At 42.8% G+C, this 16290-nt stretch overlaps 1 protein-coding gene across 6 annotated transcripts in view; it reads right to left on the minus strand.

The window, feature by feature from the left end:
* The window catches only part of Dnm3 (dynamin 3), a 477887-nt gene that overhangs the window by 296307 nt on the left and 165290 nt on the right, over positions 1–16290 (minus strand). For all 6 annotated transcript variants that reach the window (XM_021198990.2, XM_029538405.1, XM_021198992.2 and 3 more), the window contains exons 8-10: positions 12840–12975; positions 10669–10736; positions 6978–7116 (exon numbers count right to left, since the gene is read on the minus strand). In XM_021198990.2, the coding sequence (XP_021054649.1) occupies positions 6978–7116; positions 10669–10736; positions 12840–12975 (343 nt within the window). The remainder of the gene's footprint in view (positions 1–6977; positions 7117–10668; positions 10737–12839; positions 12976–16290) is intronic.

Genomic DNA, 16290 nt, shown 5'->3' on the forward strand with positions numbered 1-16290 from the left:
ATTAATTGGCATGATAGCGATCCAAGAATGTGGTTTCCCAAGAGGTCAATAAATGACACAGTTGCTAATTGTGGTCAAAAAACACAAATTGTTCCTCCCTGTGCTGCCTGCAAAAAGCTTCAGGACCGTGAGACACTGCGCCAGAGGAGAAGACATAAAGGAAGGCAGATGAAAACTGGTGCCCACCAGAAAACTCCCCAGTTGAGATAGCCCCGAGAGAGGCCAAACGGCTCGGAAAGAGCTGTCTTGTTATCCTGTGCCCCTGAGATGACAGTGAGAAAGTATCTGAGAAGAAATGCATTCCTCAGAGGAAAAAAAAATCTAGCTTTGCTCTGTAGTGTTTGCACACACATAAACGCCATATGTTTTAAGCTAATGTATGTTCATGTGTATAAGGGGGAAAAAACATTAAAGGATTTTACACATGAAGCAATCAACATGAGGGATATAAATAAAAACAAGGCTTTTAAGTATGAAACTATAATGTAGCCAGAAAAACTACACATTTTATATTGCCTGGAGCAGTCTTATTTTACTCTCCTAATTATGGTGAAAGTATTAATAGCTCCCTTTAACTCTCAAGAATGTCCTGTACTGAACGATAAATTATATAGTCACTTTCTCAATGCCTTGCGCTCAAAGGGGCCAAATAATGAAGTGTTAGCATATGTAATGCTAATTAGGATTCTTACCTTAAAAAATATCTTTAATTTTAATTAGACTAGTTTTAAAATCAGAGGTTGACGGTAGACCTAAGGCCAAAAGTTTTGGGTACCAAAATAAGGCATAAAGAAAGACAGGTGTTTGAACAAACCCTGTCATCATTTTTGAAGAAACTACAAAACTCTCTTTCAAAATGAGGTGCATATTTCTTCAGCATCGAGGAAACTTAAGAACATGTACATTTTAAACAAGTATTTCCACAGTGTCTCTCCTAGGGAGTTATAGTCATTGCAGATGGTTCTAGGGTTTGAAAGATAAATGAATACAGCTCTTTGTTATAAACAAACTTACAATCAGCAAGAGGGGAGGGCTCACAGGAACAAATGAACACATACAAATTCCCACACCCCATCTCAGGCATGATGAGAGAAACAGACATAGGTTAGCAACTGGAGCGAGGAGAAGGGAGTAGGGAAAGGGGCTGGGAAAGGACTCACAGAGGCCCTCCAGGAAAGAGTTAGGAAAAGAAGAGTGCGCTGAGCCTTTATAAATGATGAATGGCTGAGAAAGACAAGAGAGGAAAGGGAGACATTCCAGACAAAGAGAATCCATGTACAAACGCCAAAGGCAAAAAGAAAAAAGAAAAAAAAATCGTAGAGGGGAGTGAACAGTGGCCGTAGTAACAAGCAGTTTGACGATAAACATAGCTGAGCAAGTACTTGGAAATTAGACGGTGAAATGAAAACCTGAAAATTTTAAACTTTATGCTCAAGGCTCAAAAGAGCATTCTTTTTAATAAAACAGACAAAAATATATGTCTGAATTTAGAAAGGCTACTTTGAAAACAGCGTAGAGGAGGGAGAATTTGAGGGCATTGAGCTTAGAGGTCAAAGGATCCATAGGCTACCAGCAGAATCCTCAGAACTTATGCAAGGATATGACATAGTTGTAGTAAGTTGGGAGATTCTGTACTGGATTGAATCTCTAATGTTTACCCATAGACTCTGTTGGAAACCATCGCTCCTTAGTTTGCACCACTAATTTGAAGGCTATGTATCTTTGAAGCAATGGGACCTGGCTGGAGGAATTGAGTGCTTAGACGAAGATCTCTCAAGGTTATATGTGCCATGGGTTCTAGCCACTGTCTCTGCTTCCTGGTTATGTCACCTCAACAGCGGCACCACAATCCCAGAACCATGCACCTTCATGGCCATGAAAACCTGGATCTTCTCTAAAACCGTAAGCCGGATGGAACCTTTCATCATCCATCTGCTGATGCAGATCCTTTCAGAAGGCTTGTTCTGGAGGTGTAGTTTTGGGAATCACCCACGTTTTAAGGCTTAAAGTGTAATTTGAATACTAGGAGATGTGATCTGCCAACTAAACCTACAACAACAATGGAAAAAGCCTATGAGCATGCGTGGTCGGATCCCAGGGTTTGCAGGGTGGCTGAGGCAGACAGTCCTGGAGAACAAGGGAGGGAGCAGGCAAAGATGGAAGAGGGCCTGTAGGAGAGAGACCTGGCCACCTCATAACAAGAGTGGCATTCAGGAATGAGAGGACCCATTAGTTATGGCAGCCGGGCTCCAGCTGACGTTGGTCATGAGTATCTCCGTGTCTTTGTCAGGGTTTCTATTCCTGCGCAAACATCATGACCAAGAAGCAAGTTGGGGAGGAAAGGGTTTATTCAGCTAACATTTCCACACTGCTGTTATCACCAAAGAAAGTGAGGACTGGAACTCAAGCAGGTCAGGAAGCAGGAGCTGATGCAGAGGCCATGGAGGGATGTTACTTACTGGCTTGCTCAGCCTCCTCTCGTATAAAACCCAAGACTACTAGCCCAGGGATGGTCCCACCCACAAGGGGCCTTTCCCCCTTGATCACTAATTGAGAAAATGCCCCACAGCTGGATCTCATGGAGGCATTTCCCCAGCTGAAACTCCTTTCTCTGTGATAACTCCAGCCTGTGTCAAGTTGACACACAAAACCAGCCAGTACACTCTGTAAAGTGTGGAGTGCAGGCTGGATAAAGGTTGAAGAATTAACTGGAGAAGGAGAGGGAAGCAGTAAATAGGCTTGAGATAGGGTTTTGGGTTTTGTTTTTTTCCTGAGTTGTGGGTATATGCCAGCCTTAGAAATGTGAAAGAGAATGTGATCATGAAAAAAAAGAAAAACCAAAAAAACAAAAAACCAAAAAAAAAAAAAAAAACAACCCAAAAAACAAAAAACAAAAAACAAAAAACAAGGCAAAACAAAACAAAACATAACAAAAGAAGAAGGCATACTTCTAAGGGCAAGGGCAATTTTTCTTAGGAAGTGAAAGTAGAGGTAGGAACATAGCCTTGGCCAGGGCCGGTGTCTTATCACAGATCAAGGTAAGGCAGGGGGATGCTCTAAGTGCAGAAAAGCTTGGGGGCTGGAAGACAAGAAGCCAATCTCTGGGCTTACGGTGCCTATGGAATTGTGAAGAAGAGAGTTAAATCTGGCATCCCGGTAGAAGAAGAACAGGAGGAGGATTACTAAGCAGCCCTGAAGTGCAAGACCCAGTACTTTTCAGCATCCATTCAGAAGTGGGGACTTGGTTTCCAAGCTTTTTGGGAACCTATGGTAATGACAAATGAATACCTTCACCATCCTTTGAGCTTCAGCTGGTAGAAAAATTAAATCAGGCAGAAATTAGGTAACTGGTCATCAAATCAAGAGTGTCTCACTCACCCATATGTGCCCACAACAGTGGGCTCTCTGATCTAAAATCCCCACTCTATGTTTTTGAACCTAGGTCTCAGAGACAAAGAGGACAATGGCTTATGAACACCCTCTGAGCTCTGACATTTAATCTTAATGGAAGTCCAAGGGGTGGCATGTGTTCTGAGTACCACAGACTTAGGGGCTGCATCCTCTAAGACATCTGTTGATGGTGCCAAGGATCACAAGAAGTCAGGGGAGTAGGGGAGCAGAGGAGCAGGGACTGAATGGGGAGTCCTGGGAATCAACAACAGTAAAGAACAGTAGCTGTTGGCTGTTAGACATGAGCTCTGCACAGATACTGGACACCGATGGTGAATTGTGAACAAAGGAAAGACAATGTAAGCCAACTTCTAAGAATCCTGATGCATCATGGGAGGAGACAGGGACCACTGGTGATGGCAGTAGGGGTTGGAGGAGTGTGCTAGTACCATTTGGACCTTAATGGAAGACTTTTTTGAAAGAGTGGTAAAAGTGTATGTGGGGCCCATGAGAGGAGAGGCAAGCAAACTCAGGGCCTAATCTCAGGCCCTTGAACCTTCTTTAAGATTGTATCAATAAACTTCCAACCATAAGGAAACCTCCAAGGCATACATCAACCTCTCAGAGAAATCTGGGCTTTCTTTGGTTTACTTTATTTTATTTAAAGTAAAATGTAGAATGTTCTGAGAAGACAGTAAAAGTACACAGGAGATTGATCCAGAAAATATAATGGAAAGTGTGGTTCAAAAGTAGGGGAGGTGTTAAGAATAGAAGCCAGAGGATAGCTGGGAACATGATGTCTTATCCTGGGCCTTTCTGTTGCTTTCCAGTGAGTCGGATAAAATGGGAAATGATACAAAAAATAAATAAATAAAGATTCATTCGTACCATAAACACTTTATATAACTGAAAACATAAACGCACACACATGTGCCAATCTTTTGATGTCGGGCCAGGGCCTACTCTCTGCATATGGATCCACTGATTAGAGTTCTGCCTCTTCTGTATTACATAAACCGCATCCTTTACCTACGATTGCCAGCCTCGCTCTCGTTAGTGGGGGAGGGGGAGAACTTGAGCACACTTGTTAAATAATCTGAATGCAGAATCTGAATGCAGAAACACCCCACATTTTTACAAGCAGCCAGCCAACAGCACGCACTGTTTTACTGTTATCCTGCCCACACATCACCAGAAGCACGGCGTTCACAGCTAACAATCTACCGAGGCTTTGCAAAGCCTTCAGCTCAGTTTTCAGAAAAACCAAACAATTTTTTTTTTTTTTGCATTTGATCAGAGTACATTCTGTAAAATCAAATTGAGCTGTGGTCTGAGGATCAGTGCAGTCCAGTGCTCTTTGACTGAAGGCTTCCACGGGCTACATCTCCACACTGAAGCTAATAATCAAGGTGGCTAGAAGAGGGTGCAGTAATAGTTAATCTTACATCTCAGTTAAGAAGCCGATCAAGAGTACTTCAGATGCACCGGCAACAAGGCAGGGTTTGTAGAGTATTCCCTGGCTTCTGCGACAATGAATGCTGCTGTTTAAGAGATGGCTTTCTCCCCTGTGTGCTTCCTCTGCCCCCACTATGCCCAGGACCTATCCCTTTGGGCTCTTGCTGGTTTGGGAGACGAGAAGAGGACTTAGATAAGAAGACCCCCAGAAGAACAGTGACATTTCACAGGTTGCTTCTCAGCCTCGAGATACCACGCTACTTTCCTTGCCTCTTTCATTCAGAATTCATAGCTAGAAGTCTCACACATCTGACTTATTCGCTATGCACAGATCTCCATCTGAGCTTCTCTAGCAGGAGACTAAAACCAATGGTCACACGCTTCCTACCAATCACTGCCAGGGACCTCACATAAACCAAAGGACAACAAAAACAAAACCATTTTTCCCAGAAGTATTTAAGGTCCCAGCACCAACTGTCAGGGGTCAGGCCTGCTTTCCCCTAAACACCAATGCTTTCGTCTAAACACCACTAACTCTCTTTTCCAGTATAAAATATTTCTTTAATTTTTTTTTTCTAGTGAGCACACCTTTAATTCTGGAACTCATGAGGCAAAGGGAGGTTGAGCTCTGCAAGTTCTAGACTGACCTGATGAACATAGCAAGTTCCAGGCTAGCCAAGACTATGCAGAGAAGCCCTGCCACAAAAAAGAACGAGAGAAGGAAAGAAGGGGAGAGAGAGGGAGGGAGGGAGGGAGAGAGAGAGAGAAAGAAAGAAAGAAAGGAAGGAAGGAAGGAAGGAAGGAAGGAAGGAAGGAAGGAAGGAAGGAAGGAAGGAAAAATGAGGAGAGAGAGAGAGAGAGAGAGAGAGAGAGAGAGAGAGAGAGAGAGAGAGAGAGAGAGAGAGAGAGAGAGAGAGAGAGAGAGAGAGAGAGAGAGAGAGAGAGAGGAAGGAAGAAGAAACAATAAGTTTAGATTTAAATTTTATTATCTGTGTGCAAACGCATGCATGTACGTGGGTATCTGTGGAAGCCAGAAGAATGCTTCAGATCTCTTGAGCCAGAATTACAAACAGTCATGAGCTACACATGTGCTCCTAGGAATGGAACTCCAGTCCTCCACAAGAGCAGTGAGAGCTCTGACTGCTGAGAATATTTTCTCCATGTCCTTTAGTGAGATGCCACCCCAACTGGGAAGTCTCCTCAACTGCGAAGTACGGAATACAGACTGCCGAGGAGAAGGTCACTTGTGGATGAGCCCACTTGTGTTGAGGCCTTACTGTGGAATCGATTCGGGGTGTTGGGTGTCTGTAAGACGTCGGAGGCGCTGTTCTGTTTACTCCTCGCTGTATGACCTCAGGCTTCCTACGTACTTCCTCTGGCTTATTAATTTACATATGGTATGGGAAGGCAACTGTGCTCCCCAGTATGTCACCGGTGCACCCTGCTGTGTGACATAGGTTTATACCAATGAGAACTCACAGCAGTGAGAAGTATAATGCAGGATGTCTCCAGACACCAAACACAACGGTGCTTAAATATGCAAAACAAGTGTACACTCACGGGGGTGTGACACACTTGAGACAGACATTGTCCCATGTGCATCAAAAGGAGCCTACAGACTGAAGTCAGAAGTTATGTTTGAATCTGGGTCACCAGACCTCAGAGGCTGGGCCCTTAACCAGTATAGTGTTTGTTTTTGGAATACCATGCTAAAGTGGAAGCACTATTAATTTATAAGAATTTGACTTTTATTGATATACAAGAAGTCAGTGATGCCCTTTCCTAACAATTACCTTCAACCACAGACCATAGGAATTAGTTTAGAGAATTCATCAAATTGTCCTAAGGTGATGTTTATCTGTTTCAGACAATAAAGAAAAACATTAGGTGGCTAAATGATATACCTTCTGAGCTAAGCAAAGTTATCGCAGGGCATGATGGGAGAGAATGCTCTGCTTACCAAAAAGGCAGTTTCCACTATAATCTGCCAGCATCTTTTTCCTTGCACAGACATAAACTGTCTTTAACAAAGTAGGGTTAGGGAGGCAAAGCCGTCCAATGGGACAGGAAAGGTGGCTGAATCAAGGAGACAATGAATCAGTATCCTGGGAAGTTAACCAGTGCAAACTTACCCTCTTGGTACACTTCTTCACAGTGTTGATCAGCTCCTGCATTACCAGGTCCACACTCTTCAAGGAAGGCCCTTTCAGTTTTACTATCTGCTTTTTGACTATTGCCTCAAACGCCATGTCTGGAGTAAACAGCCCTGTCCTGAGTAGAAGAGAGAGAACAGCAGATTAGATTTCAGCAGCTGAGCAGTAGCCGATGGTCCTTAAATGGCACTTAAACTGGCATGCGACTTAAATTGAGCATGTAGTCTACTACCAAGCTTTAAACTCATAGCAGTATCTGAGGCGACACATCACTCATTAACGTACTGGCCTTGCAAGCATGGGGACCTGAGTTTGAACCCCAGCTCCCACACACTAAAAAGACAAGATTGTGGTATAAGCCCTGTGACCCCAGAGGAGGGAAGGCAGATACAAATGGATCTCTGGAGCTCAGCCTCCATAGCCTACTTGGAAAGCATAAGGTTAATAAGAGATTCCCCCTTTCAAAAATCAAAGGGAGATGGTTCCTGAAGAATGACAGCTGAGGCTGACCTCTGCCCTCCACAGGAAAGTACAACAAGTGCACCTGCACCATATCCACACACTGGCAGCACAGCAACACATAAGCTCACATGTAGCACACCACATACACACATATATACACATACCAGCACACAAACATACCTCACACACATACACACACACTAGCATATGAACATACCCCAGAACATAGCACACCATACATATACACATGCACATGCACTAGTATACAAACATACCCCAGCATACATCACATAAACACACAAACATACCCAAGTGCATGTGCATACACTCATGTACACAAACATACACATACACACACACTTTGGCACACACACACATGCACATAGAAACATGCATATATCCATATACGCACATAAACAAACACACTATATATATATATATATATATATATATATATATATATATATATATATAACTATCTTTAATAACACTAAAATACAAGTTCCCATCTAACAGCAATGCTCAAGCATTAAGAAGAGTACTGTTTGCCCAGCCTCTGCCAAGCACTGGGCTCGATGCCCTGCACAGCACACAAAATAGCCATGAATGTTTTCATAACTTACAAAGTAATGTTAACTGTAATTTGTCTCAACTCACTATTTCAAAACAACACAAAGGAACAAACGTAACCAGGGCTCCATAACACCATGTTCCTCGTAGATTCAACCACTGTCTGAAATTTTTCAGAAAAAAATAAGTGTGTACACAGAACACTACAGACAGTGTTGTTAACATTATTTCTCCAAAAATACCACGTAACAACTATTTTAATATAGCATTAGGTATTTTGAGTAATCTAGAGATAACTCAAAACATAGAGAAACTGAGTGTTTGTTAAGTGTACTTAGTGTGCTATTTTATATGAGAATGTGCATCTGTGGACTGGGCTATCTCTGGGGAGTCCCAAGACCAACACCCAGTAGATTCCAAGAGGTGATTTACTAAGTTTCCATTTACCATCCCTAAAGGATTTCCAAAGCAGCCATCTCCTAACAAGTAAGCCCCCCTTTTGCATGGTGAAAGAGTGGGGACCCAGAGTCTGCTCTTTCCAGCAAGGCTTCTACACTACAGAGAGGTAGGTGGCTCTCAGATCAAAGTCCCTGAGTGCTGAAGGAAGGGTGTGACTGTAGGGGAGTTGTCATCCACTTAGGCATCACATAATGCCTAAATGATGGAATTTAAAAAAATGATGGATTTATAAAATCAACAAATAACAAGAATAACAAAAATTTTCTTTTTAATCTGGAATTAATTCAAATCTGATGTCATTGTTTGCTTTTCTCATATGAAACAGGAAACCAGGGGAGCAGATGAAAGGATAGAAGAAGTTATGTGTGTTTTATAAACAATGGGAACTGCGGCTGTGGGGTTCCATTGGTAAGTACTTGCCATCCAACATCCAGGTCTCAATTCAATCCCAGTGCCTAAGAAGCTAGGTGTGCTGGTGTGTGTCTATAATCCTGGCATGGGGAACAGGCAGAGATGGGGGGAGAGGTCCTTCTTAGACTCTCTTCCAGATATATCTCATCCTGGCCCCGTGTCAGAAGCTGAACTACTGGCCTCCAACAGGAGGACCCCTCCTTCGCTTAAGGTAACCTATGAACCATGAACCAGCAACCTATGTGGGATTAGCTTACTCTACATGGGCTCAAGAAATGTGTTTTTAAAAATGTATATCCTAATTCTAGACTATATCACTATGGGCTGAATGTGCACGTTTCCCCTGAGATCTATATGTTAAAACCCTGTATACTTGATGTCACTACATTAGGATGTAGGACCTTTGGCAAGAAACTAGATTGTAAGGGTGGGACTTTCAGGAACAAGATTAGGGTCTCATGGGAAGAGATGGGAGAGTTTGCTGGTCCTCCTTCAGCCATGCACAGGCACTGTGAGAGTTGAGCAGTATACAAACTGGAAGACACCCCTCACCCGGCCAGGTCAAGCTGGAGAGCTCGTGTAATTTCATCCTCCAGAGCTGTGAGAGACAGAGTTCATTGCTGATAAGCTACACTGTCTGTGCAGGTTTGTTTTCTAAAGCCTAAGAATACTAAAATACAAAGTAAGAGAACAACTCTACTCTCAATGATGGGAAATTCTGTTTTTAGCTCACTCCAGGCCATATTCTTGCCCCCGTCACTCCAGTCTCCTGACCACACTGCCTGCAACAGCCAAAATGAAAAGCCCCAGCTCCCCTAAGACGATCTCTCTGCACCCAGCCATCCTCTGCTTGACTCCCACCACTCTTCCTTCCTCAACACTACATTATTGTCTTCTACCTTTCAGGCCCACTGCACAAATTTTTCATATGCATGTACCTATGTGTCTGCATGCTTACATACACACATGCACACACACATTCACACACACAAATACACACTCACACACACTCACATATACACTCACCCTCACACAAACACACACATTCACACACTCACACTCATAAACACACACTCATACATACTCATACTCACATATATACTCACTCACACACACACTCACACATATTCACACACACATTCACACACACTCCCACCCACGCACACATTCACACACTCCCACACACATATACTCACACTCACACACACACATACTCACACACTCACACACACACATAGAAAATACTCCAACATACTCACATACACACTCACTCACACACACACACACACACACACACACTCTATCTCACACAAATACAAATATAGGCATATAACACACTGTGGTTGAAATTATTTATTTCATAGGAATGGTTCCATTGAAAAATAATTACCCTTCTTGCTCTTTCCCAATTTCTCTCCACAACCCCAAATTATTCTGTCAGTTCTCCATTGCTTATGAGCATCTTAAATAAGCAATCCCCACCCCCAGTTAGAGAACAAACAGAGTCTTGTTCACCTACCCAGAGATGAGTAGAATGCTCAGTTCTTATTGGAAAGAGTATAGAAAGGTTTTCACTATTATTGTTATCATCTTTACTAAAGACTCTCTAGCAATATAGAAAATTAGCACTAAGTCAAAAGCCAAGATTTTCTTTTTCTGACTTCTAACTCTCTCCTTTCTTTTGATGATGAAATACTACTTTGCTAGCCATTTGAAATGCTCATTTTCTTTGAGTAGCTTGAAGACAGGAAAAATGCGGATCACTTGCCTGATCCCATGTATGTTTTTGATTGCATAGCTTATTTCTCTTCTCAGTTCTTTCTCATTGAACTCCATCTGCAGATGCAAAGCGAGCCACGGTTATGACACTTAATTCTCTTGGATAATATTATTGAGTAGTATAGAATGAGGATAACCTTACTGTTATTAATAAATGGATACTCATGTCTTTTGTAAGCTAAACCCAGATGGTCAAAACATCTGTTTATATGGAGTTCAAGGCCACATGGAACTCTGGGGATTTCTGGAAGTTCCAGTGGATTAGCGTGTGTGTGTGTGTGTGTGTGTGTGTGTGTGTGTGTGTGTGTGAACTCTGTTATATATGAGGAGTACTGTGCATAAGGAATACCTCCCAGACATAAACCCAGCCACTCATTTGAAACACAGAATTGTTTTTTACTGAATGTACTAAAGTGGAGGCCACAGGAGAATGCATAAATGAGAGTATCTTCTGATGGGTGGCCACGACACAGCTGTCTTTTCTTTCTGGCCATTTTAACCACCTGACCATAAGACCTCTTTATAAGAGGAAATTAATAATACCTTATGAAGCCAACACAGGATACATTGCTATATAAATATTTCCCAGAAGTCCTAGGCTCTACAAATCTACTTGGAAGTAGGATCAAAGTATCGTAGAGCTTAGTCCCGAAAGGCACATCCAGAGAGCACCAGATTCAGCTTTGACAGGGATGCAGCAGTTCCAGCCACACTCGCTGTCCATTTCCTCCCTTATGCTCTCTACATTTCAGAGTAACAGCTTGCCCTAAGCTTCTTTCATATGCTGTGGCTTCAGGGTTCAGAGCCTTTGTCATCCCTTCCTTTGTGTTGTGAACATTTGTGCCCCCTTTCCCACCTCTTCCTGCTTATCTGACCATCCTTCCAAACTCAGCTCAGACTGCTAGCTCCCTCGCATCCTTGGGCTGGGATTCATGTCTGTGGGAGGTGTTTCCATGACGCCCTATGCTGAAGTTTGTCACTTTACTTAGCACATTTTAATAAATGATCTATTTATCCACCTTCTTCCCACACCAATACATAAACATTCGCCTCCTCATATTGAGAAAGTGGAACAGTCCCTAAGCTACTCAGTTGCTGTACTGAGCAACCTCCTGCCCCCACCAAACGCAAACAGCTCTCATTTCCTTCCTACCCTCTGATACTTTCCCTCAGTTTCCTCATCAGATGGGCTCCATCATTCACTCAATGGCAAGAGACAAACCTTGGGGAAGGATTTTGAACCTCTGGTTTCTGTCTCTTGAATCGATCCTAGCCTGTCAACCTTACCCCTAAACTCCCACAGTCCTCCCTTTCCCTCCATTCTTTCTCCTTACATCATTTTGACTGAGAATGTACATTTCAGAGCTTCCTCCTTGCACAAGCTCCCTTCCAAGACCATGCGCCCAACCATGTGTTTGTAATTTTGCTTTCTTTGTCTCTAAGGGACTCCTGAGATTGCAGAAGCTTCAGGCAGAAAACGTGGTCCATCCATCTCTGGTCAGGCCCCTCTTCTTCTTTACCACATCTACTGCTTGCCCCTTGGCGATCCAGCAGGCCCAGTTCTCTTTAGAGATGATCGGCCTAACTCGGTAATAAACCCCTGTGTAAGTCCTCCTGTTGCTTTCCACTGTAAACGGTGAACAACTGCAGCCAGGAGAGCCCTGGATGCACAGCTTCATCCCTAAGTGAGCCTCTCCCCGGGACTTTTCATAACACTGATGTCTTTGTGCCAGGCTGGTCATGGATAATAATGCCCTTCGTCACTCAGAGGGAACCTGTCTAAATAGCCCATGGAAAGAATTCTTTGCATCATATCACCATAACAATAATTGAATTTTTCTTATGTTATCGCCTTTTTCCATTGTCCTTACTAGATAAATTCAACCCTTTTCTATCTTGGTCACTAGGACTTTGGCCCATAGGGGAGTCTCAGAAATATTTTAAGTTAGACAATGGATAAATATCATGGAAAACTGAATTATTGTTTTTTAAAATATTCTCTATGAACTCACTGAGATCAGAAAAGAATATTTCAAGTACCAAGGATTCTATTCCAAGGACTCTGTTGGTCCTGCAATATATCACAGTACATCAAGAGAGCCGCAAGGGAGATCAGGGACTGCCGTGGGACAAAGGGAGAAAAGAACATTGGTTACAAACCTTCACTATCTCAAAAGGAAAGCGTTCGTGGAAAATGCGGTTGATCTTAGCACCTCCAGAGAGCTCTAAGGTGTCGACTTGATCCCCGGACCCTTCGATTCTCTTCTCAAAGTCCACAGCGAACTGTTGGACCATCCTAGAATTGAGAGAGAGAAATAAACCCAGGTTAGAGTTCCTCAACATCACAGGGCTCTCCTGTCCTTGCCCGATTTTACTAAGGGTGTAGCTTAGACTCCATTCCTGGTGTTCTTAGTGACACCTACTGGTTGAGTTAGCACTGTGCATCATTTGGCTGTGACAAGGAACAGATTTATTTTACACATTTTAACTAGAGTAAATATTTTAAATATCGTTCTCTTTAAATGGGTTGTATCCATTTGTGGTTATAACCTGAAATGGTATTTAAGGAACACTTGGATTTTAAAAGTTGTGTAATAAATCTTAAGTAGTCAAATGAGCCTCCACTCTGGTGACATCACGCCTGCCCACTCCCAGCTACTGCCACTGAAAAACCCACGTGCAAGCACAGCCTCACACCCACACACACATCTACCCACCCAATCCCCGCCTCCCCACACACACAGGGCAGGCTCCTTTTCTCCCTCCAATATGGTACTTTAGTCTGTCCTCCTCATCCTACAACTGTGTGCTCTGAGGGTGGCCAGAGCTTCGAAAGTCATCAAGACACAGTCTCCCCCACCTTCCGATGCCACAGTTCATAGGAGACCCTGGCCTGCATATTCAATCACGTGCTGGACATATATTTTCTCTTATCTGTCTCGGAGCAAAACACTTAAAACGTGAACTGCTTCAACTGCTTTCCTTCTGAGTCTGGAGTCTGTTGATTCCCCTATCTTGGCACAGCCATCGGCAACCCCTTCTTGGATTACCTAGGTACCTGTAGGTTTCCATCCTGATCCTAGGATTCTGTCCAGGTCAGACCCTACACTGACACAGCCACACAAACCTGCCATCACAGACGTTTCTAACCAGTCTGGTTTGCTTTTCGGTGCCTTCCCACAGTCTGAGTTAACCCATTCTGTAGGATTCTCTGTGCTGTTCTTGAGGCTGATCTCTTGCTCAATAACATGCACCATCTGATCCAAACACAAAGAATCTACTGTCCAGTATGTCCCCATATGTACCATGTCTCTGTGTTTGTGTATGTGCTTTGAGGATTTGCAGCACCACTGACTCCATCCCTTGCCTGGCTAATTCCCTTCTGTTCTCAAGACTCAGCTCCAGTATTAATAATTCTTCTGAGAAACCCATGATACTCAGTGGTCCTCAGCTCCCACCAGCATCTATCACTGCCCAGATGAAGGGATCTTCTGCTTCGTCAACCTCTTTCTAACAAAATGCCTATCAGACCACATCACCACTGCTTGCTTCCCTGCCAGCCGCTCCCCCGGGGGGGAAGGGCATGCACCGTATGGGCAACATAAAAGAAATGCTTAATAAATATTTGTCCTGTGAATCAATTAACTATCTGAAACCAGCTGGTGAAAATAAAAGAGAGAAGAAAAAAGTATTCCCGTTTGTGATGATCACTTGGTTTAAGAAATTCTAATTCTGACATCCTAGAAAGACTACTTTCAAATTCAAAATCAAAGAGAAAAAATATTTTCAGATCTTCTGAAACTGGTATATTTTTATTGTCAAAAATTGATTGGATACAGTGGGTTACAGTAATTACAAATTATTTAGCCATGCTCACGTGTCTGTTGTTTTTAATGGTTTTTGTTAAGTGCCTGAAAGTGGTGGTGTATGCATTAAAACACTAGAAATTTTTACAAACTTTATCTCTATCAGTTCTTTTCCACCCACCCACCCCAACTTAGTGGTATTGGAATAAGCCTTCCCTGAGTCCACTCTATTCTCTTCCCATCCTCCTTAAACCTAGCACACACCCCTTGTACTTCAGGGTCTTGAGCATCACTTCCCTCTGGGAATTGATACCTCTCTTCATATGTACCTGACTCCTCCTCTGGGCTCCGACATTCTCTACTTATGATAAACACCATTTATCAGCATCTAACACAATTCATCATTTATATGCTTGTCTTGATGATCCTCTCCTTAAGTGCAAAGTGTCACGTTCATTGTTGACTGCATGGTGAGTAACGCAAGACCAGAGTCTGAGTACAGTGCATGGAAAGATGGCAGGAAAGGGGAATGAGGAACCGAGTCAGGAAAGACAGGAGCACACACCAAAAGAAGATGAATCAACAGGCATGTCAACGATCTAATAGTGGACTAGTCTACAGTTAAGACCCATGACATGACAGAGGCAAGGACCAGTCTTTGCATCCTAGCTTCCGATAGTTATAAATATACTGATGTCTGACCTCAATATAAAGACATTTCTATATAACTTGAAGAATTTTTATAAGAGTTTAAACAAAGGCTAGGAAAAACAAACAAACTTGGAAATCATTCTACACTTTTAAAAAAGTCATCTTTGTCATGGTTTTATTTTAAGTGAAAGACAACATGATGCAATTAAGATGCCACTGAAACTTTTTGAATATTGGAAAACCCACCAGTTCAGTACTGTTGTGACTTCTGACCAAAGCAAGAACCATGCATGCACTTAGATGCATCCTTGCACATTTGAAGGAAGATTATGTCCCCCACTCTTTCCAAAGAGCAGTGACAGTAAGGTACTGCTAGGTCTACACCCATATGAACAGACAATGAAGTTCAAGTTGTAGGAGGACACTACGCAAGTCATCGGGTTAGCTAAGCAGCCCAGGTTTTCAAGAAGAAATATGTCACATTCCACTGAGTGGGTACAGCAGAAAAGTGCTAATGGCATTGCTGTCCATGCAGGTGCTCACCCTAGGAGGTTGTTATCATCAGGCTAAAGCTGGACTACAATGGGAAAAAGTCCCTAGAACAGGAAGCCAAATCTCACCAAGTAGGGAAGAAGTAAGACAAATGTAAGGGAGAAACTCCTGGGAAGAGTAGTGGGGCAGAGGTCCTTGTGCACACAGATAAGGACTGGAAAAGCCAGGAAAGTTAAACACGCAGGCTTGTCTCTTCAAAGGAAGGAGCTGTTTGCCATTCCACATAGAATTCTGGGAAAGGATTTAGTTTATGGCCTGGTGATCTTTTGCTATCTGTAGGGCTAGGCTTCACCCAAATATTATGTCTGTTCATCCCAGACTTCTCACCACCCCTAAATCTTGAGCATTGCTTCTCAGTTCATAAAATCTATCCTTATGAAAGATATCACTTATAGTTCCCAACAACTATATAGCCTGTGTAACTTCTGTTATCTTAGGGCCAGGCTAATCCTGACTCTCAGGGGCATTCTGTTTACCTCAGTCATACTCCCAGACCCTTAGCCTTATCTTGAGCAGTGTTCCTGACTCAACAGAACTCGTCTTTATGGAAAAGGGTATATATATATATATATATATATATATATATATATATATATATATAT

Source organism: Mus pahari, chromosome 5, assembly GCF_900095145.1.
Source record: "Mus pahari chromosome 5, PAHARI_EIJ_v1.1, whole genome shotgun sequence".
NCBI classification, from domain to species: domain Eukaryota; kingdom Metazoa; phylum Chordata; class Mammalia; order Rodentia; family Muridae; genus Mus; species Mus pahari.